The 22,005-nt window shown below is 36.8% G+C and overlaps 1 protein-coding gene across 4 annotated transcripts in view; it reads left to right on the top strand.

Annotated features, from left to right (window-relative positions):
* Positions 1-22,005, top strand: part of nphp4 (nephronophthisis 4) — a 128,239-nt gene that overhangs the window by 63,575 nt on the left and 42,659 nt on the right. For all 4 annotated transcript variants that reach the window (XM_015337161.2, XM_015337163.2, XM_015337160.2 and 1 more), the window contains exons 8-9: positions 3,992-4,173; positions 6,518-6,647. In XM_015337161.2, the coding sequence (XP_015192647.2) occupies positions 3,992-4,173; positions 6,518-6,647 (312 nt within the window). The remainder of the gene's footprint in view (positions 1-3,991; positions 4,174-6,517; positions 6,648-22,005) is intronic.

The raw sequence follows: 22,005 nt of genomic DNA, 5'->3' as shown, positions 1-22,005 counted from the left end.
CCCTTTCTTTAATACTGGCATAATCCCGTCCTAAAATGTTATTTATAGTTTAAGGTTTTAAAGAGCTAAATCAGGAATGTTTTATAAGTGAATGAAAGCATGAGCTTAAATTGCCTAAAGAGATTATCTAGTAGTGTATTTGTTTTGAATGAATCGAGATGCTTTTGTATCTGGTTATGAAACACAGGTGAAAAGCTTAGGCTTTCCTGTGACGTTTGATATACAGTATAGTCATTGGTATTGATTTTGCTAGTAAAAATATTTATATTACTCCCATTGTGCAATTTCTGTCTGAAGTGTTGTTGGCAGCATTATACCATTGATTTGTTTGTTTATTAAAAATAGTTTTGCTGTTTTGAAAACTTAATGGTAATGTTAAGATGAAGAGATCACATGCATTTTCAATGTTTTGAGAAACAGTTAAAAAAATGTTGTTTTTGGTAATTAAAAGTATAACACTAAAACTGATTCGACATATTTAGATGGCTCGGCCTATGATGTCTGAGAAGGGGTGAGTAAAGAAAGTAAGGTAAGTGAAGTAAGTACGCAAGTAAGCAAATTACATAAGTAAAGTAAGTAAGCAAGTAATGTAAGCAAGCTAATAAATAATTTAAAGAAAATAAGTATGCAAGTAAAATAAGCATGCAAGTTAAGTAAGTAAAGTAAGATAAGTAAGTAAAGCAGTTAGTAAGTTAAATCAGTAAACAAACAAGCTAGTTAAATAAGTAAGTATAAGTAAATAAGCAAGTTAAATAAGCTAAGTTTAGTTAAGTAATTAAAAAACTTCAGTAATCAAGTAAAGTAAGTAAATAATAAAGTAAGCAAGTGAGAAATTCATTTAGTGTTTCTGTTAAACACTTCCTATAAATGTTATTAATAGTTAAAATGGAGGCTGAGAAGGTTTTAATGCTTTGTTTCCTCAAAATGAGACATGCTATTGTAATCCTCTTTTGTACCTAAGGAATGGAAATGTATTTTATCAGCTGAGCTTTTAGAATGTTTTTTTTTCTCATTACACCTGTAAGTTTTCCACAGTTTTGAACGCTGTCTCCTTGGCCTTATTTTTCTCTAAAGGGGTTCAGAATAATGACACGTCGTCTGCAGGAAGTTCTTAGATCTTGACGTGAAAGGGAAAAATGGATGGAATGCATTATTAGTCCCAGGTCTCAACTCTGTGTGCATCGTTACTGAGAGTTTTTGCATTACCATGATGGTGCTGATGTATAAATTATCTTCAGGCAATTTCATTGTTCCCCCTAAGCTTCTTAACTCTAAAATATTCATGTTTCTGGTGCAAGAAAAGAATATGTGACAGCAGCAGGGCTGAAAAAGTGGATAGATGGAAATGAGAGGCTTTGAAAACTGTTTGACTGTAGCAGGCTGGTTCTCGTGCTGGATCACTTTATTATTGCCCTTTCAATTTTAAAACAACGCCATTCTTTGAATGCACACCCGCCTTTTACATTCCTGAAGATGAACAGCAGGGAGGACAGATCACTTGCAGCATAGCACGCTATTGTATTTAATTTTTGTCAAATGCTGCTGACTTCTTCGATCGATTCTTTGTAGAATGCTTAGTTAACTCTCCCCCACTTCGGTGGAGTTGTATTAGCCATCAAAACTCAACTTGTGTTTCATTCTAGAGCTTGCAAAGGCCATCTGTGCAGTTTGCCAATATCTACTTCTACCTCTACGGCCAAACTGGCTCTCAAATAAAACCGCTGAAGAGCATGAAGGAATTTGGAAGAGCATAAATGTTAATGCTAAATAACCATTACTGACATGCAGCCTTAAGGCTTACAAATCTAAGGCATGTTTAGATATTTTAATCCATTCCTAATAATATGCTAAATTGTGTTTGAGTTTTTTCTTAGAATGTTTTACAATTAACTAAGCAGTTTTATGATAGAGAAATGATAATTCAAAGGCTCAACATTATTTCTTTGATTGTATCTATTAAATCTGGAAATGCCTGTAATGAATCTATTACCTTCTTTCATCAATTTCCCTTTGGGATCAATAAAGTCTTATCTATCTATTATCTGATGAACTTAATCATTATGGCAGCTGAAGTGCCAAACCAAGGAGTTAGTAAAATAAATGTTGTTTTTTTAATCTAATCTTCTTTTATCATGTGGAAAACATTGAAATCTGCTTAAACTTTACTGTGTCTAAATAAAAATCTGTTTTTCTGGTTGAAATTTTGAAGCACAGGTCTAGAGCTTTACTGTTAAATCGTGTCATGTGAGTGAGATGGTGCCTGAAGAAGCCTGTATGCTTTGTGCTATCAGCTAATAAGATGCCTGTTGTAGTACAGAGATCTGGCACCTGACATATATTACATTTTTTGTTCACAGTTCTGTCTCGTGTGGGTTAAGTTCAGATGTCTTCTCTAAACAGCCCAATAAAAGATTAACTTAAAGATTTTATTTTACAGAATTTCATTTTTGAAAAAATCCTGTTTTTTATGACCTACTGAGTAGTTTCTATCATTTACTGTTATTAGTATAATTGTTTTTGTTAGTATAAGCTATTTTTTTCTTTCACAGAGCATGGTTTCTGAAAACCTTGATAAACCAATTTACCGAATGCCTGCCTTGGAAAAAAAAACAGAATTTTCATGTCTTTTGTGTTAAATCTTAATGAGATCCTTTGAAGATTGTGAGTTCCAAGAAAAGAACACAAAATTAAGAAGGCCCTTTTATCCATGTAGTGGTGGAATTTCATTAGTATTCATTAGTTACAGAAGGCACAGTAAAGGCTAAAAACTCAAAGGTTTAAGTACCTCTCAGTGTAGATATTGGACTCATTTCTAAATCAGGAATACTAATGTCTTGGGGTCCCTTTGAGCAAGGTGATATCTGATACACTCGTTGATACATGTACTGAAAATGATCAGCAAAATTGAACTGCTCTTTCAACATTATCTACATCTCAGAGATGATAGTTGTGCCTTTAAAAATATGTAGTGCTTTGAACTTGCTCGTTGCTGCACTAATGGGGAATAATCAAAAAGCATCATTGGCAGTTTGTGTAGCCAAGTTATAAATACAGATGCATAGTTGATACACTAATTGGATTGAGAGGAAGTGGGAGGATATACAGTTGGAACAAATACAGCAGAATCTGAATTTAGGTGTGTAAGAACATAATTTACATACAGAACTAGCAGTTGGCAACAGTTAGCTATAACATCACTGACCCCCACAATCTTTCAGATTTGCTTTGGATCTTGTTGAAAGAATAAAACTTAAAAATATATTTTGATATCTTATGCATTTATAAATTACCTGCATTCAAGTTACTACAGCTTTACTGTTTTGTACAAATAAGAGGTACATACTGTACTGTTCTGATTTAGCTCTGTAGGGTTTCAGATGTAACCCTAATGTCTGTGTCACTTTGAGATCTCCACATTGCATGCAGTGACTCAGTTAATAGTTTCTGTAATGATAATTGTTCAGTTATCCATTACTGTGTAGGTTAGTAGGTGTAAAAAAAGCAAAACAGTTCCTAAACATTTTGACTAATGCATTTTGAAGACAGATTATGACTAAGACTGCGAAAAATAAAGATACTACAGGCATACAGCAGTCTAATATTTGTTTTCATTTTCCAATTATCCGTATTATTTATTTTTTGTGTAGAACTAATGGTAAAATATGGCACAGCTCTCATTTAATCCTTTTTTACACCTGACAGCAAAGATGTCTTAAATCTTAAGCTTGAAGCTTTCTTTCAATAATGGTTTTCACTCTTCATGTCAAGGTTTTTGTTGCAATTACATCTGTATTGCTTTGTTTTTGTGGCTCTTTTTTGGAACTATAAACAGTTGGAATAACCCACTTTAGCTATTGTATTGGAACTTAATTGTGGATGCGCATGTCAGGTACTGCTGTGGAGACGAGCATCCCGCGTGCTGTCATTGTGTTCCTGGTTGCGCAGGCCTGAGTATGTGTGGAAACAGTTGGTGTCTCCTCTTTCCCCGCAGGAGAACTCTGGCCCGGATGGCAATGAGGTCGTGGTCCTGGAGCGCCGTCTGCACGTTGGCATTCATAACGGTTGGGGCTTCCTGCACAGGCCACAGGTGGTGGTCCTAGACCCCGAGCCGGAGGAAGCCAGGGGCGGGACTGGAAGCTTCAGAGGGAGACAGGGCTCTCTGACCAAGCTCAGGTGACTCTGCTTGGGTACACATTAATAATAATAATAATAATAATAATGTTTCTTTATAAGCCCTATACAATTTCTTGCATTAGGAATTCGTCTTTTCGCATACCCCAGCTTTTCTCCAAGGAGACACAGACACACAGACAGGGAGAGAAGCTTGGGGTCAGAGCGCAGGGTCTGCCATTGTACAGCGCCCCTGGAGCAGTTGGGGTTAAGGGCCTTGCTCAGGGGCCCAACAGAGTAGGATTCCTCAGCCGGCCGTGGGATTTGAACCGGCAACCTTCCAGCCACAGATGCAGATCCTTAGCCACAGAGCCACCGCTCCACAGGATGTTAACAAAGTTAATTGCAAATAATAATCTCAACACAGGTTCTATTATTAATCCTAACAATAGTATTCATCTACTTACTGTAACATCAACATGTATTAGTATTAATCTAACATCAAAATGTTACTGGTTGGCAGTGCATCCTAACTTTAATAATATTGCCTCAATGCTTACTGACTACTTTCTTTTGTAATTTAGAGTCCTCTTCTATGTATTTCTGTGTTTTCTCTGTAAACTGGTAAGTGCAAATCATGCACTAGAGCATGGCAAATAAGAGTCATCGAATGTTTCAAACATGGTAATAATCAGTGCTAGTAGTAGAAAATAATCTTGAAATTGACATTTGCCAAGTATGAATAAATAAGAACTAGTAAACCATGTCAAACTCCAGAAATTGTGGTGCAACAAATTAGGTCTAATCTTTTCTGCAGTACCCACATAAATAACACAGTTTGGAGCCATAATCTGAAAATGGACAGAGTTTCTTTTATCCCTTCTCCAAAAAATATCGCACTGGCATTAGCGTTTTTTAAAACTGTGTTATGAATAGCAGTGCGTAGGTAGTAATTATGCAGTTATTGGGAAGCAAACTGGCAGCTTCTGTGCCACGTTGTGTTTAAACACTTGTCAATTTGACTCTCCTGGGGTATTCAAAAACCGACTAGAAACTTGTTTGTCTGACCTTGTTTTATTCTTTTCAGTTTCTCAGTATGTTTCTACGAGGGGTGTGTGAAAACACAGAGTAGGGAATAGTGTTAAACTGTAATAAACAGAGAAAACCATTCTCCAGATCTGTTTCCTGGTTCTGGGTCTGCTTTACCCCTGTGCCTTCATTCCAACAGAGCTCTTTTTTAAGCTTATGTAAGCTTATTTTCCTTAATCAATTTTTTTAATCGTCTTGTGCACTTTGGATTTAGTCTCACAGGATCTCGTTTATGTGTGTCATTTCCAGGACATATAGTGAGCAGAACTCTGTTTCAGCTTAGGAAGATATACTTGTTCTCTTTCAGCTTTCTAAACATCTGTTTACTGTTTAATGATGTGCAGGCACAAGTGGGAGTGACACTGTCAAATACTCTCATACTAAGCAGTCCTAGTTCTGCATCGACCCATTAGTTGTATTTAATCAAGTCATTTAAATAATAAACCTGAGTGGGAGGAGAGAAGAAATTCAGTACCTGGTACACATTTTATGCTAAGTTATTACTTAATTCTATTATTTAAAAACTAAAACGTTTGATAAAATACAAGCAAACAGTTAAAGAGCCAAACTAACAAAGTTTACTTTGAATACAATTCAGAGGACACAGGTATCCCAGTTCTAGAACAGCTCTAACTTATTCTTTAAATATACTATATATGCATATATACACTGCTATTCAGAAGTCTTAGACATGCTATTGTGATCTACGTTTAAAGGTAAAAATTAATCCCTACCAGATCTATGTTTTTTAGTACAAAGTAGCTTTGAACTTGATGGGTGTTTAGAGAGGAAAAATAAAAGTAAATAATGCAAAATGCCCAACAGTGAATCAGTTATGTTTGATTGATAAATATGGCATATTAGTTGCTACCACTGCACTTTATTTTGATTTCTCATGTAATGTGTACCTTAAACTGTTCTGGTTGTGTTTTTAAAGCTTCTGATTTATGTGAATTAGATTGTTGAATGACAAGTTTGCCTTCTTCTCACCCAAACTAAGCTATAGTGATATGTATGATTTTGTATATACTGATTGCGTATGAGATGTCTAAGACTTTTGAACATCCTTATAAATATTTCACATTTAACTTGTCGAAGCAAATTTTTTTTCTGAAAGGAACTTGCTGTGTAAATGTAACTTATGCCTTATCTCAAGTGCTTAACGCTTAATATACTGTAAATAAAGAGGTTTCAAATGTTTGCACAAAAAAATAGTCACGTCCATCAATGATTGGATTCTCCGACGATATTGAAGAATATTTAATGTTTCCCATGTTTCATATCTGCTACTTTGTCTCTCTTGCTGGCTCCCATGCAGCTCATCTGTGCGGCACGCCCTTGTGCTCAGGAGCTACCTGCCGCTGAAGGGGATGGTGAATCATCCTGCCTTCGGCATCGTCTTCCAGCTCGAGTACGTTTTCTCGGCTCCCGTTGGCGGTGAAGGAAAAGTAAGTGAGCATCATCATCATGTTTGGTTAAGCCCTTACAGTGCGACAAGCAAGACTGCAGAGATTCCGGATACCAGACTCAAAGGAAAAGCTTTCTGAGTGTGTCCCTCAAAAAGTCCTTTCATACCCTTCAAGTTGACACTATTTCTGTTACATTTTGATGTTTCTTGTTTTCATTAATTTCCGTATTAGTTAATTCCAACAAGGTGTTCATTATATTCAAGAGCCAAGTGCCATAGCATCAAAAATCAAGTTAGTTTATTATTGGAAATGCTTTCATGCAGTGTACAGAATCCCTCTAGTAAATAAATAGTTAAAATAAAGAAACGCATCACATCTTTTTTGTACACAACAATTGCCATCTGTAGGCCTAGATCAATCCCATTGGAAGCTGAAATTGCCTCTCTTGTCAGCCAACCATAGTAAATAAAAACAACAAAATGTAAATAGCTTGCTCCCACAGCTCAGCTGTGGGCTGAAGATGCAATCGCAAGGAATTTATTCAGGATTTTTTCAGAGCCATTTCCCATTGTGGTCCACATGTGGAGGCTCCTGCTATGAAACAGATCATCTGTTTATTTTATTACTTGTAAAGGCTTTTTTAGGAGAACTCATTCATGCCCAGCCAGACCTGTCCACTTATGGTTGCAACTAAACAAGCGGAGAGCGCAGGTATAGGTGTCCTGTAATTCTTGTCATCTTATAATGGTTATTAGCATTGAGATGAAGTTGTCTGGGTGCTAAAGACCCTAAAGTTCAATAATTTCAGGATTAATGTATCTTTGCCAATTATATGTGTGGTTGAGATTGTGTGCTAGGTGTGGATGGAGACATTGGATTAGCACTTAATTATGAACTGGTGCTTCCATTTTGAAGCCCAGGGGCAGAAGGTTGAAGTCTTTTAAGAGTTTTTAATATTGCAGTGCATTCATTAGTGTATTATGCAAAGTCTACAAAGCAAGGTCAGGGACTGGACAGGACTGTTCTGAGACTGCTTGTTCCTGTCCTTTAAAGTGAAGGTTCTTTGGGCATTTCTGTAGATCTGGAAATGTCACAGATATATTAATAGAATGTCCAGAATGCTTTGCTTAGGTGAATTGCAGGAAACAGACAAAATCTTCAGAAAAGATTCATATGGAACAGTTATGAAATATTTTTTATTTGAAAGAAGCTTCATTTCATTTCTTTATGTGCTGAGAGTACTTGATGAAGGACAGCAGCTGTCAGTTTCTGAAGCTCACTGAGTTGTATCGGTGACTAATCAAGGTGGAAGGGAATGTTGCGCTGGTGAATATGTTTCTATGGGCTACCTTAATAAAACTCTGAATTATTAATTAATTTTATTCCCACCTGCTGTCTGGAAAGCATGTTCAGCATTATTAGGAGGTTTGGCATTTTGTGAAATTGGTCTCTTTCATCTGCTCATTACATATATTAACAATACTATACACATTATGACCACAACTTGCCAAAAAACCTGTTCAAAAATCGGCAAGAATGTAAGTTAATTTTTAAATGCATGCCATGGACATTTCTTTTTGCAACATGAAGTAATACATTAATAATTTAGGTTAATTAAGAAGGTTATTAGAATATCCATAGCAGTATATTCAGTGGCAAACGTTTTCTACTCTGATTAATCACTGATACAACCCATCCAGTTATGGCCTACAGACAGTTTTGTTTGTGCATTTTTGGGAGTGAGAACAAACTATGGTTAATTCACAATACCATCAATACCATGGCACAGTGCCATGATTTAGTCTCCCTGAACACTCTCCTCATACATTCTGCTGGGCAGAAAATGAATAATTTTCATCATGATCAAGACGGACACACGAATGTCGTTTGCTGGCCCACGTGTTTCTTGTGACAGCAGGATTAAATTGCAGCATAGAGAATTTTGTTGAGCAGTGAATAGACTGTCGAGATAAAGAATTTGACAATGCACCCAATTTTGCTTGTGGGAGAGTTTCAGTCTGATTCGTATGCTATGGATTGAGCAGTTTTCACAATGTCTGCCAACAGGGAAAATAAGAACATGTGCCTTTTAAGAGAGTCTTGCTTGCTGACTCACTTTCAGCCTTCATCTTACTAAGAGGTGGCTGTGAAAGGAGACCATTAGCAGTCCCTTGGAAAATCTTGAATCCACTTCCAGTCCGTCCTGGCAATGATATAAGTTGTGTCATATTGGAGTTAAACCCAAGATGGAAAGTCCAGAAAGACAAGGCAAATGATGAGAGAGAGATCCAGTGGTCAAAGGTAATCTTTGTTAAGCTTTGTGTAAGGTTTTGAAAGAAATCAACAAAAAAATGTCCTCAGCAGTACTCTTTGTTATAAAAACAACTGCTGACAACTAACCTTGATGTAGCTCCCTGCTAAAACCTCAGAACATGGGAAAACCTGAAAGTTTAAGACTGCAGTTCTATATAGTGGGTGCTACAGTTTCTAACCTGAAAGAGCTAAGGTCCTTAAAATATTTTATTGCAGATATGTCTGTCTTGAGCCCAGGAAATGCAGTTGCAAACTCTGTACCTTTCCCTTGGGCCTTTTGGACCTTGAATAATGTTGCCAGATGGTTAGATAAATTCCACACCAGTGCAGACACAGCTGGAAGTACTTTAAACTTCTCCTTATGCAGCCTATGCATGCATAAATGCATGTATGCAGAATAAGGAAAACATTACGGCTATGATCCAGCTATATATTGAGATACCAGTCATAGTCCTTTTCGAAAGAATCTTGCATGAGCTCAGAAAGGTTTTCGTTTCTTCTGCGCATGGCTGTATTTGCTTTATCTCACAGTTTCTCTGAGTCATTTTGAAGCAGCTGATCTTGAATTTCCATGGATTTCCAAATCTGTCCCCTATTCTTTGTCTTTATCTGTCTTCATCTTCCAGTAGATGGAGCTGTTGAATGTAAAACCATTGCAAAAGTCTGAATTCCATATAGTGTATCAAAATATATCTTTGTTAAAAGACTGAAGCATTTCTGTTTCAGATTTGTGCTATTATAGTCTTTTTTTAAACCAGTGTGAATGCAGTGTTGGTCTGTAGCTTTTATGTGTTTTATAGGATCAAGAGAGAGCTAAAAGCTATATCGAGGAGATTTGGAAATTAAAACACGCTTGATTGAGTCACTTTGCATCAAAAACTTTAAATTCCTTCTCAAACAATTTACAACCAAGGCATGCAGAGTCGCAAAAGGCAAAAACAGGGACAAGAACATTTATAAGCAGTGTTATGTGGCCTTTCAGAATTCACCTACAGTACATCTTACATCTGAAGAGTAACTCTTTTCGTGGTTCACATTTTGTCAATGTGAGGCATGAACACCCCTGGATTGCTGGGCAGAGCTCTCTGAGATGCCATGTTGTAGGTGACTGACCGTCTGTTCTCTTGGGCTGGAGGTGAACTTCCCAACAGGAAACATAACCTTGTGTTGAGGAGTTTATACTCTTAATCACCACTTGTTCAGCGTTTCTCATTTCTCTGCAATGGTGATTCAGAGGCACTAAAACAAATATCAGGAGATAATCTGCTCTAATAGTATAACAAACTGTAGATATGTCTTGAAATACTTTACTTTTGAAGGTCAGAATCCATGAGTTAGGCTACCCTGAACTTATTTTATTATTATACACTTGCATTAAAACTGCATGTGTCTCAGGTATTTTTGGTTTGTCAGGAAAACAAAATAGCCATCTTGACTGAAGTATAACCTTTTATTTTGATCCCTGTAAAATAAATGCACGATACAGCTCAGAGATTATACTGTTGTCAGGGAAATGACTTCTAATCATGTTTGAATTAGTTGAATTACTAATGGTTTCTGGGCTCAAGCTGATTAGTCTCAATCATAAGGCTGATTAACAAAAAAATGGGACCAGCAGAGGTTAATTCCACACTGAAGAGTATAAAGCAAGAAAAAGCACAGTGTTTTGGCAATGGAGTCTTCTTCAGGTGTGAGGTCAGCTGGAGGTGTGTTTTTTCTTCTTTCTTTGTACTTTGCAGTGAGGAATTATCGTCTGCTTGTTCTTTTAAAGCTCACACACTGATGCACTGCTGGAGCTCCCCTCCTGAAAGTAGGATAAGCTGAAAGTCTAAGACTGCTATCTACATGTAAAATGGTGGGCGCCACAGTTTCCTTCACTGCACTACATTCTAAAGCTGCAGCTGCATTCAGATTTCCAATTTTTATTTTGGAAATAATACTTCAATAATTGGAATTTTGAAGTGTTCCTGATGATTAAGCCCTGGTTCACCATCAAAATAAATAAACATGAAAATGTTACTTACCTATTTATTATTGTACTATTATCTCTCATTGGTTTAGTTCAATTCTTTTGTTGGCTGGTTTGCTGACATCATACATGTTTACTGTATGGATCAGTAATGTGTTGAAGGACTTAATAGATGAGCTAGGAAGCTCATCTCTTTGATTAGCCCTTCTATATACTTCTCAGATTTTCTGATGTAAAGTAATTATTTCCCACTGTTGCCTTTTCATGTCTCATGAGACACTATGCTATTGTTTTGTGATTTTCTTTTGTACAAGTGGAACCATGAACTTGGATAATCAACAAAACTATTAATGTTGTGTAACATTAAATAAATATGTTAGTGCAGAAGAATAAAATAAAATTAATAACCCAAATCAGATGTACCTGACAGAAGGATCCCGTTTCAGTAACAACCTGCCTTGCAAATCAGTAAAACAAGAAGGCTTTATATTAATATATTGAAATGTTATTACTGAAATAATTAAAACTACTCTGCTTTATTTTCCAAGTAGAGTACAAGCATGGAAAAGCTGTAACAGGTGTTCATTTCTAGACAGCTCATGTCAGATTTGATGCTGCTTTTGACCTAACTAAGCAGAAATGACTGTGTGTTTGATTACTAAACAGTTTAAAAGATGTGGGTGATTAATAGATGACCTTTCCAATCTCTCAGTCTTCAATAAACAAAAGTCTGAATTTGCCCTTTTACAAAGCTCAGGTGACCCAAGAGCCATGCCTTGCTGGTTAGCCCTGACCTTTCCCAGGTTTGTGTTACCTGCTCCAGTTAACATAACCACAGCAGCTGAAAGGTTGCCTTGGCTCCTTTGCTATATCTTCAAACAGATGGTTCAAGATTTTCATTTTCTCCCTTTATACCTTCTTTAAGGTCGATCTGAGTTAATAATGCTTGCAGTTATCTGGGCCATCAGCATTGGAAAAAAAATATTTCTGGAAGTCTGGCAGATAAAATGAAAAATTAATGAAAAATCAATAAAAATAACTGTAATTTTTTTTAAATTATTTTGTTACCCATAAAAAATACACTTCATGTTTTCTGTTGGGTGTGGTTCAGTAATTAAAGTGTAGTACAGGGCTTTGCTCAAGTGTGTGTGTTTGTAGTACAGGCAGGGGACTTTATTGTTTGAACTGCATGTCAGGGGGTATAGGCTAAGCTCTACCAAAAAGGTAGAAAACACAGCCTCTCCTTATTTAATGATGACCTTTTAAAGGTGGTTGAATATGTGTATATCTTCCTCCTTTTTGTAGGGATTTTAATTGGGTTGCAGGTAAACACTTGGCTTTTACACCTGTGACTTATCTTCACACCACTACTGCTTTAACATGTTTTTTTTCTTCTGAACTCTCCCTTTCTCGTAGTTAATTTATGGCTTATTCATAAGGCTGTCCTTTTCACACTGCAGAATTTTGACAGTGCGTTCTCAAGATAGGGAATGGAATAACAAGCAGTGTTGTAAAATATTTTCTTATATCTTTGCTTTACAAAAGGTGTCTAAAAAACAAAATTGTACATACAGTTGTAAACATGTACAGTATATATACTAACCAACCTAATCTTATAGTTTCATCAGTCTACTGCTTAAAGGATACAATCCAATGATTGTTCTATCATTATTTATATGAAATAATTTATTGAGATATTATTTGCATATGATGTATTATATTATGTTTATTAATGTCTTCATTATATGTTTATACCACTGATTAAATATGAACATTGAATGTAATGGATGTTTGGAAGTGCAATGGAACTATATACAAGCCCATTTCCTGGGATATAGAAGGAGGAGAAGGAGGAACACACAGAATACATTTGTAAATGTAAAGGCCTTTCCAGTCTCATTGTGCTAGAGGTCAGGGAGCTCTCCAAAGGCTGCAGGCAAATGCTCATTGACCTCCAGGGGTTGAGGGATTGGCCATAAATCAGTGGTTCCCAATCCTGTTCCCGGTCACCCACACACCTGTTGGTTTTCATTCCATCCCACCTTAGTTAGCTAATTGAAGCCTTAATTGATCTTAATTGAAAAGAACTTGCTTCATTAGAATGTTTGCATTTTGTTCCTAGTCCTAGTTTAGGAATTTTTTTCACTTACAAAATTCAATGGTTAAAGCTCCATCATGTGTAAGAGCTGGGAACAATCAGTTCAAGTTTTTTTTTTTCTTTTGCTCAGTCTTGGTCTCATTAAATGAAGAATAAGACAATGAAGGGCTTGATTGTGTAACTGAGTGCTCTGGTGGAACAAGCACCAGCAATTGTGTGGGTCACCAGGAATAGGATTGGTAGCCACTGTTATGAAAGAATCCAGAATAAGCTGTGTCTGCAATTTACTACTACAGCACTATCTACGTATGTTAATGCAGCTACCTACTTAAACGTCTTCATAATATGAACTGTTTCATCACAACCAGATATCGTTCTTTTATATGATTATTTTGTTCCTACATCATTGGGGAGCATTAATAAATCTGGAAATTCACTTTATGTGTAAATGATTTAGATTAGTTGGAGTCACTTGAGGTCATTTATCCCTAGTGCTGTTTCCATCCTGCGCTGGACTTTAAATAAGTAAGGTGGTTTTACGCAGGCAATACACATCTAATTAAAATTAATGTCAACTTCTCTAGTGCTCTAGTGCTAAGTACACAAATCTCCCAGATGGCCATCTGAGTCAGTTTCACCCTGTCAGCACTCAACTCTGTAAAAACGTCACATTCAAGATGAGAGTCAGGAATCAGGCCATGCAGATGTTAAATGTCTTGAATCGATTCCTCTTGCGCCTCCCTTCATGAATTATGCTGATCTGGAAGACATGAACCCTGACAGAGAAGAAAAAGGCACTCAGCAGCACAGGACAGTGGAGCGTGCTATAGCTTCTCCTTGGGGGAGTCTCTTCTCTCATTCAGGTGCTCTCCTCATTTGCCTCCTGTTTTGCTTAATTTAGTTTGGGTTGAATTGGGTTTTCTGCAACTTCTCTTTCAGCAGCACAAGTGTTACTGCGATCAAAATAGATTGTTTCCAGAAACTTTCTAATGTACAGTAGGAGGGTTTTGAGAGAAACAAAAATATTCTAGGGTTGCTAATCTGTCTCAGAAAAGTGAGTTAGTTTAATGATTTTTCTTCTTCTGTGCAGTTAATTCTATTTGATTCTCTTTCTCCTCATCCCTAAAGCCCGTAACAGCTGAAATTGCTGCACTGTCAGTTGTGTTCCTATTGAGTGTGTTAATGGAATGTGTTTTAGTAACACATAATTGTAAAGGAAAAGGGTGTTAGCTAGTACAGTACTGTATATGTTCTAAAAAAGCAAATTATCTTTTAGGCTGGACTAATGGTCCTATAGAAAAGTACATTAAAGTATGTTTGCAGATGTTACTTGAATGATTCAAGGCATTGTTTGCATTTTCTTTAGTTAGCAGAACTGTGTGAATATGTCTCTTTGGGCTGTCGACCACATGCAGGCTGAAAACATGCTGATGCTGTTGTTTATATTAGGTCACTAGTGTACTGACAATTCTGACTAGTGTTGATATGGCCCAATAGCACCCTCGTTATAGAAGTTACAAATTCATTCAACATTGATGGAGTAAGGGCTTTTGTGATTGAACTGGAAAATGAAGAATAATTATACCCCTGTTTTTAAATTGGATGCAACAAAGAATTAAGAATGTGCTAAGGGTAACACATTTTTCAGGTGATAATGATGTTAATTGCACTTTCTGAAATCCATACAGACAATTCTGCGATGTTTGAAATGTTTCTGCTGAGGAGACGTACACAAGAGTATTTTTAAATCTGACAGATGTGTGGAATCTTGTGAAACACAAGCCATGCTTGATGTCATAAGTGTTATAACGACTTCTGTTAGATCCTGTTAAAATATTCTAAGTTTAGGGTCTAACATCCAAAGGGTTAGTCACTGTGCTCAGCAACTCTTTTGCAAATATTATTAAAGGTGGCAGGGGGGCATTTTATTCATAAGCAATGAGTATGAGAATGGAAATGAATTGAGGGATTTGATCTATATAATTTAAAATGTTTGTGTGTAGTGTAAAGTGCCACAAAGCTCTGCTCCCATATTCCTCAGCGGTTTGCTGTCACCTTATTTGAAGGAGTTTACTCACAGACGAGCTGAGGCACACTTGTTTGATTCCCTGCACACCTTGCAGTCTGAACTCCCCCTGATCTATCTATCAAGCCTGTAATGCTTGATGGATAGATGGAGCAGGAAGGCAGCAGAGCCATTCTCTACAGGGCAGAGTAGGTGGTGAAGCCAGCTTCCTTCCTTATGAGAACCAGACAGGACTTTAAACTTTTAAGCCTGCCATTTCATCTTTTGGACTACTAATTCTTCCAGCAAAATTTGATTTCAGTATTGTTTTGTTCTGTTTTGTATTTGATACCGGTTGTGAGAGGAGATCCATAAACTAAATGCTGTTGTTCTTGTTCAATTGTTTCACTATCGGTTAGATGGGATCTCTTTGCTCATGTAACAGCACCAGACTGTTGTTACCAGAGGTACTCCAAGAGGTGGCACACAATTAGCTGAGCCCTGCCAGTGGTCAAGTGGGGAGTGGGGATTACTATGGCCTAGAATTCTATTATGATTCTTGGACTTAAAATCTTGGCTGCTACATGTTCATTAGGTTTCCCTGGCCAGGCAGAAAAGTTTTAAGCCTGTTCTGTACGTCAATAGTAGGTGTAAGTTTACATCACAAAATATGGTATGCAGTGGAAGCTTTAGGAAAACTGCTGTAATATTTGAGTAATAAATAATATTTCAAACTGTGGTGAACAGGACTGGTGAGTGTGAAGCACTGATCCAGAAATATTTCATATCTCTGCAGGGTGAAATTCATTAGTGCTGGCCATGTTGGAATGCCAGGATGTTACAGAGGGCAGAGGGTATTTATGAATAATTTTAGCATCCCACTGGAACTTTAAGTGCTTTGGAAAAATGAATTTTTAGGATGGCTTGTGCTTGCATGCGCATTAGGGTATTTAGATTTAGATTGGTTAGCTGGGATAATCATTATGTCAACCAGAAATAAATACACTTAAGTATTGTCCTTGTTGCTTCCAGTTGTATAGTGCCACTCATTTCAACAAAAGCAATATTAGCAATAAATGGATGTCTACATTTAGACCACATTGTACAGTTAATATTCTTGCACTGATGTATGCTTTATATAACCATTTAGAGAAATGAATGAACTCCAGAGAACACGTTAATTAAAGTGATAACCTTTTCATTTGCCCATTCAGAACATTGCATTCAGAACATTCAGTATCAGCGTCATCACATTTACTGTACAGAGAAGTTCTATGTATGAAGTTTTATTTCATCCAAACATAATGCCATTTGCTGGCCTTGTTAGCCTGATACTTTTACAAACCAAGAATACCCAATGTCAATCAGACTGAAGAATCATTTATTTGAGGTGTAAAATACCTTTTTTACCAGGTTCAAAACCAATAAGAATTTAAAATTTAAAATGTGATAAGCTAAGTGAGAGAAAAGCATTTCTGTGTATTTCCAGCATGATCGTTTCCTTCTTACTTTCATGTATTTCATTGATCTGCTGTTCACTTTAATTTCAGTTGCTAAGAGTTAAATGTTCTTTTGTTGCGATTCATTCCTAATTTAAGACATTAAACATTAATAAGTATTGGCTTCAGTTGGTGAATATTTTGTTATATGTATTCTGTAAGGAAGTGAACTGAAGAAGAAACAGATCATTACCAGGCTCCATATGGAACAGTCCAATAATCTTACACTACCCAAATGCAGCTTTTCCTTCTTTATGATCTGAAAGTCATTTGATTTGCTCATGATCAGATTCTCATTACAGGGGACTCTAGCTTCAATTAGAATCCACTAGCGTGATGTTTCTTGCATTACCATGTTCTGCTGGCTGACCCATTCCTTGGATTACAATGGTAGTTCTTTTACATGTAAAATATACATGACCTAATTCCTAAGGTTCAGAAAACACAGTGTTACTCACTGTTGCCTTTGCAGAGTAATAAATTGTCAAGATAAGGGTACTGTTCTTACTGCTGTGCTTGTCTGTGATAGCAGAGCAGATTATGACACATTTGAGTTAGCAAGCCTTACATGTGACTGTCACTCCCTAGTCCTTCAGCTGCAGGATGGAAAAGCTTTTGGAAGGTAAAAAACAACTTGAATGTTATTGGCATAGTGTTTTACATTGACAGTGTGACCAGGAGCGTTATGGATGATTAGAAGTGCCTTATTGTCAAGGTTGTTTTTAGCACAATGTGATCGGATGGGGTATGAGAGGTAGCCTGTGATGTACTGTAGTCTGCAAAGGCTACCTAGTTCACTCCTGCCTTCTAATTACAGAGCCAGATCATGGGAAAGGTTGCTTCGCTCAAGGCCTTTAAGGCCTCTAGGTTTTTGTTAAGGATAAACAAGCTGCAGCTTTATCATATAGTCATCCTCAAGATTACCACCATGAAGGAGTGTGAGTCACTGGTTTAATACTCTGAAGCGTGGTGCTTTCATTTTCTCCATTGAAATAAGCGGTTCAAAACAGCATTCTCTTTCATAAAAGATCCAGAAGGAAACACCTTTATGATAGCGAAAATAGCTTTGTGCAGTGAAAGACAGGTACTCAGATACATGTTGTGTTAGAGCAAACATTTATACAACAAGCAATCATGTAGTGGGGTATGGGTGGATTTGTGATGATTTTAAAGTATATAGTGCAGAGATATTGTGCCATACTTGTGCTGTAATACGATATATTACAAGACAAAAAGACTCAGTTGCTTGGCCAGGCAAAGTAAATGTCTGGTATTTCAGGTATGCATGAGGGATTAACAGAATTTAGAGGAATTAGAGAATAATTTCCTCTGAGAATAGTCTTGCCCTCATCAAGTCAATCATATGGCTGATAGCAAAGTCAAATAATCATCAAGATGGTAAATGATCAAATAATTATAGATTGCCAAATTGAATTGTAGTGAAGAAGGTAATTCAAGGTTATTGATCTGCATTTTCTGCTTGTTTGCTCAAACTTTCCACCTGCAAGCCCTTGATGTTAAAACTGCAGTTTTTGCCCAAACATCCATTTCATCTGAGTGAAATGGAATTGGGTAAATAATGAATGAGTTTATGTCTCTGATCGTTGATTTAAACCTGGATCACTCTTACTGAGTTGATGGATTATTGGGTTCATGTAAGGAAAAGTTGAATCTCATAATTCTCCTGCACTGTGAGCAGTGGCAAGCCATGTGTCAGCCATCTTAAAAAATGGAATGAGTCATAGTTTTTTTTTTGTTCCTGGTTGAAGTGATCAATAAATCAGTCAAAGGGTAAAAAAATGAGGCCTAATAACAGACCCATAACAAAAACCAGCTTATTTCAGATGCGATCAAAGATGGAGGTGAAATTCATGTTATTATCCTATAAAGCCCATCGGATGGATGTCAGGACAACGTAGAATGCACAAGCAATATCTTTACAAAATGTTTATAAATATTTGCAGTTTTTTCTAAGCAAGTGTCAAAGAATAAAAGTAGGTGAGTAAAATAAAAATTCCCACTTTGAATTGTTTCCACATCATAAAGAAGCAAGCTTGAAAATAAAGTTAGAAAAACCATACATCATGAGAAAGTCTCAGACAGATAACAGTCACAACCAAAGTTTATTTTTGTCTTTGAAAATAAGTCTGTCATTTACGGAACTTAGGTGTCATTTTTATGCTGTACCCATTGTAAGAATTGTGGACCTTAGGCAGACTTTGCTCATTTTAAAGGCGTGTCCATGAAATCCAAATGTTTTTGCTTGTCAGTCATTTGTTCACTCTTGTGTGGGAGGCAAGTTGTGAAACCAGTGAATCACCCAGCCTTATAATCACTAGGCTTGCCCATATGCAGTGACCTTAATTGCTTGTTATGGCCCATGAGGTTAACTTGCAACAAACAGACCAGCAAGCAAATCGGTTTCAATAATAACAGTAATAATAATACCATGTGTATGCTCTTGGATCAGTGGGAACTATAGTAGAACTCATTGTTGTATTGAATTAAAAAATACAGCCAATACAATACATTTCTGAAAACTGCCACTAGAAATGCCAAAAATCGCATGTTTGTTTTCTATTAATGTGCTAATGATAATGCTGACAGTGACCATTATGAATAATCAGATCCTTGGTAGCCCTGTGCTCAATCACTCATTGTTTTTTCTGTAGAAGGGAGGTACCAGACACTTGTAGATTTCACTCTCTCCCTCTCCTTCCTAATTAATTTTGTCAGTCTGTGGCTGCCTAGCTAATTTATTGATTCGTTATAATGCCCTGTCCCAAGGGTATGATTAAGACTGAAAAGCCTGGTCTTGTTGCCAAGATATCCGACTTTAATGAGGGAAGGTTTTCAAACAGCACCATCTTGAGAGTGTGAATGCCACTATAACCCCTTTGCCCCTATGGTGTTTGCCTGGGCTTCAGACAAAACAGGGTAAATTGAATGTTTTATTTAACCTTTTTACCTAGAAGGAGGCTATAAATCCAAGCCATAGCCTAATCCCTGCGTATGAACATTAGGCCTGCTGACTCTTTAATCTGTGCTCAAATATTTGTCATCCTTCCATCAGATGATCTTTTCTGATAGATAGCAGGAGTCTGGAGGCTCCCGGTCAACAGTGGAAACTGTCCCAATGTTTAGTGACTGATCACACCAATGTGTGGTGATTCCTCCTTTGTTTACTTTGCTGTTCTCTTTTCAATTAATATTTAAGTGTGAGTTAAGATTGTGTTTGTTTTTACCTCACTTTGTCATTTTTTTTCAAATGACATATTTTGTACTACCACTTTATACAGATTTTCACCACTAAGGCAAGGCATTTGTTCTGAAATTTGATTTTTAAGAAAGCTGAAAAAATCCATCTGAAATGTATTAGGTTTACGGATCACAGACTGCTGGTCAGGGAAATAGGGACATAGTGATTATTGTTTAGGTGAATAGTTTAACATCTGTTTTGTAGGCCCCTAGAAGGCTTGTTTGTGGAAAGTGTGGTGGTGGGGTGTCATGGACAAACTTTCAGTACAGTAAGTGTGCTGAGGAAGTTATGAAACCAGATGCACTAGCCTAATAATGATGCAGGTTTGGTATTATCTCTCCAAGGTGTAAGACAGCATAAAAACAACCACAACTTCAGGTTTCCTCAGTGGTGTTACAGTTCTGTTAGGGAATTAACTCCTTTTCTGAAATAAAAAAGGAAAAGTTACAATAAGCCTGGTGTAACTCAAGAATGTAGTGTAGCTAACGTTAATGGCAGTGACAATTAACAAAATATGTATTCAGTGGATTCCCATATGCCATCTATTGAACATCTCTTGAACATGTTTTAAACCAACATGCCACGTAAAATAAGCAAAAACACTATTTTCTAAAAGAAATTCACCAGATTCTCTTCTGTTGGGAACCAGTGTACCCACATAAATTCCCGATTTTCTAAGTATCACTGATATTGTGTCATGCATTTTCTGCAAATCTGAAATATAGCCCCATTTTGTACATTTTAAGCAGGGTAAACGCTTATAAGCACCATGATTCTTCAGAAGGTTTAGTGGGGAGCTGTGTCAGTGTGTGAGCTACAAAGGAACAAGAAGGTTAATTCCATGCTGAGAAGCAGGAAGCAGAAATCTCACATTTTAGCTATGAGCCTGCTTCAGAGAAGAGAGCATGTGATGAGAGCCAAAGCATCTTCTGCTTCTGCTTCTTCTTCTTCTAATACTACCTCGGTTTACATCTCATCCAAAGGATGGCACCTTTTTTATAGTATAATGTTCCTGTCACTATACTGGGTCATATGATCCTCCTCTCTTGCATACTGACAGTCTCTACTTGTCTCAGTATAAATGTAACTGTTCACCAGGCTTTTGAACACTATGGGAAATTCCGCAGATTGAAAAATGAAGCAGAAGGAGAATAATCTCATTGAGCCATGTGCGCATTGTTGTCAAGAATCACTTTGTGCTATGGTATATGTTATGCATGTGTTATATGACATTTCAAAAAAATGCGTTTAGATTTTGACGTAACAATTCCTTGAATGCATACCTTAACAATGGTCACAGCATGCCACTGAATTTTAGGATTCAGCAACTGTTTCTGCCATATGTCATTCCCACCATTTACATCATTAACACACTCTGGCAGAACGTAACTTTCCACTACAGTTAGTTTTGACATATTTATCAATACAAATTACATTCTGTTTTATTCTAGCTGCAAACTGCCTTCTGTTAAAAGTAATCCTTTGATATTTCTTTTAACTTTCCCATTTTCCTTATAGAGCACACACATAATGATATTATTACTCATAATATTATAAGAAATATTTACTTAGATGACACTTTTATCCAGAGTAATTTAAATTTGAACTTGTGCCTATTATTGGGTATTTCACTGGTGCCATTGGAGTGAAATGCCTAACTCAAGTGGCAGTAGTGGGATTTAAACCCACAACTCTGGCATGTTTGCAGCTTTTATGTCCTGCTGGTAAAAGGCTGGCTGGAGACTAAACACATTAGGAACCTGTGACACAATGCAATGCCCAAGGTTATGTTTTAACTTGATAGATGGTGCCTCTTAAATAAAAGACTTGATTGCAAATGTGTTTTCTGTGCTGATTTACTTGCCGTGAACATAAGCAAGTAAAATTATTTTTCTCTCTCATAATAGAGCTGCATTTGAATGGATTTGGGCATTATATGTTTATGTTTATAGATTTAATCCTTCATTTCTTAATAGATAGGTGAATGTATGATTGGCAAAAGTATATAAGTAACTTAAGATAGATCCGAATTATGCACTGCATCAGAAACTGGGTCTTGGCATTTGTTGTGCCTTATCTGTATTGTACCAGTGTTGTCTTGTGCCTGCTGAGGCTTAGTTGTGGAAGATTGAGGTGATATGCTGTTCTTGTGGGTTCAAGGCATTGGGCAAAAGCTGCTGATTGGGCTCATCAGAACTGATAGAGGGCAATATCAAGCAAATTATTTCAACTGTGGTCTACCTTACAGAAGGCA

This window comes from Lepisosteus oculatus, chromosome 25, assembly GCF_040954835.1.
Source record: "Lepisosteus oculatus isolate fLepOcu1 chromosome 25, fLepOcu1.hap2, whole genome shotgun sequence".
NCBI classification, from domain to species: domain Eukaryota; kingdom Metazoa; phylum Chordata; class Actinopteri; order Semionotiformes; family Lepisosteidae; genus Lepisosteus; species Lepisosteus oculatus.
This window is presented reverse-complemented; position numbering and strand designations above follow the sequence as displayed.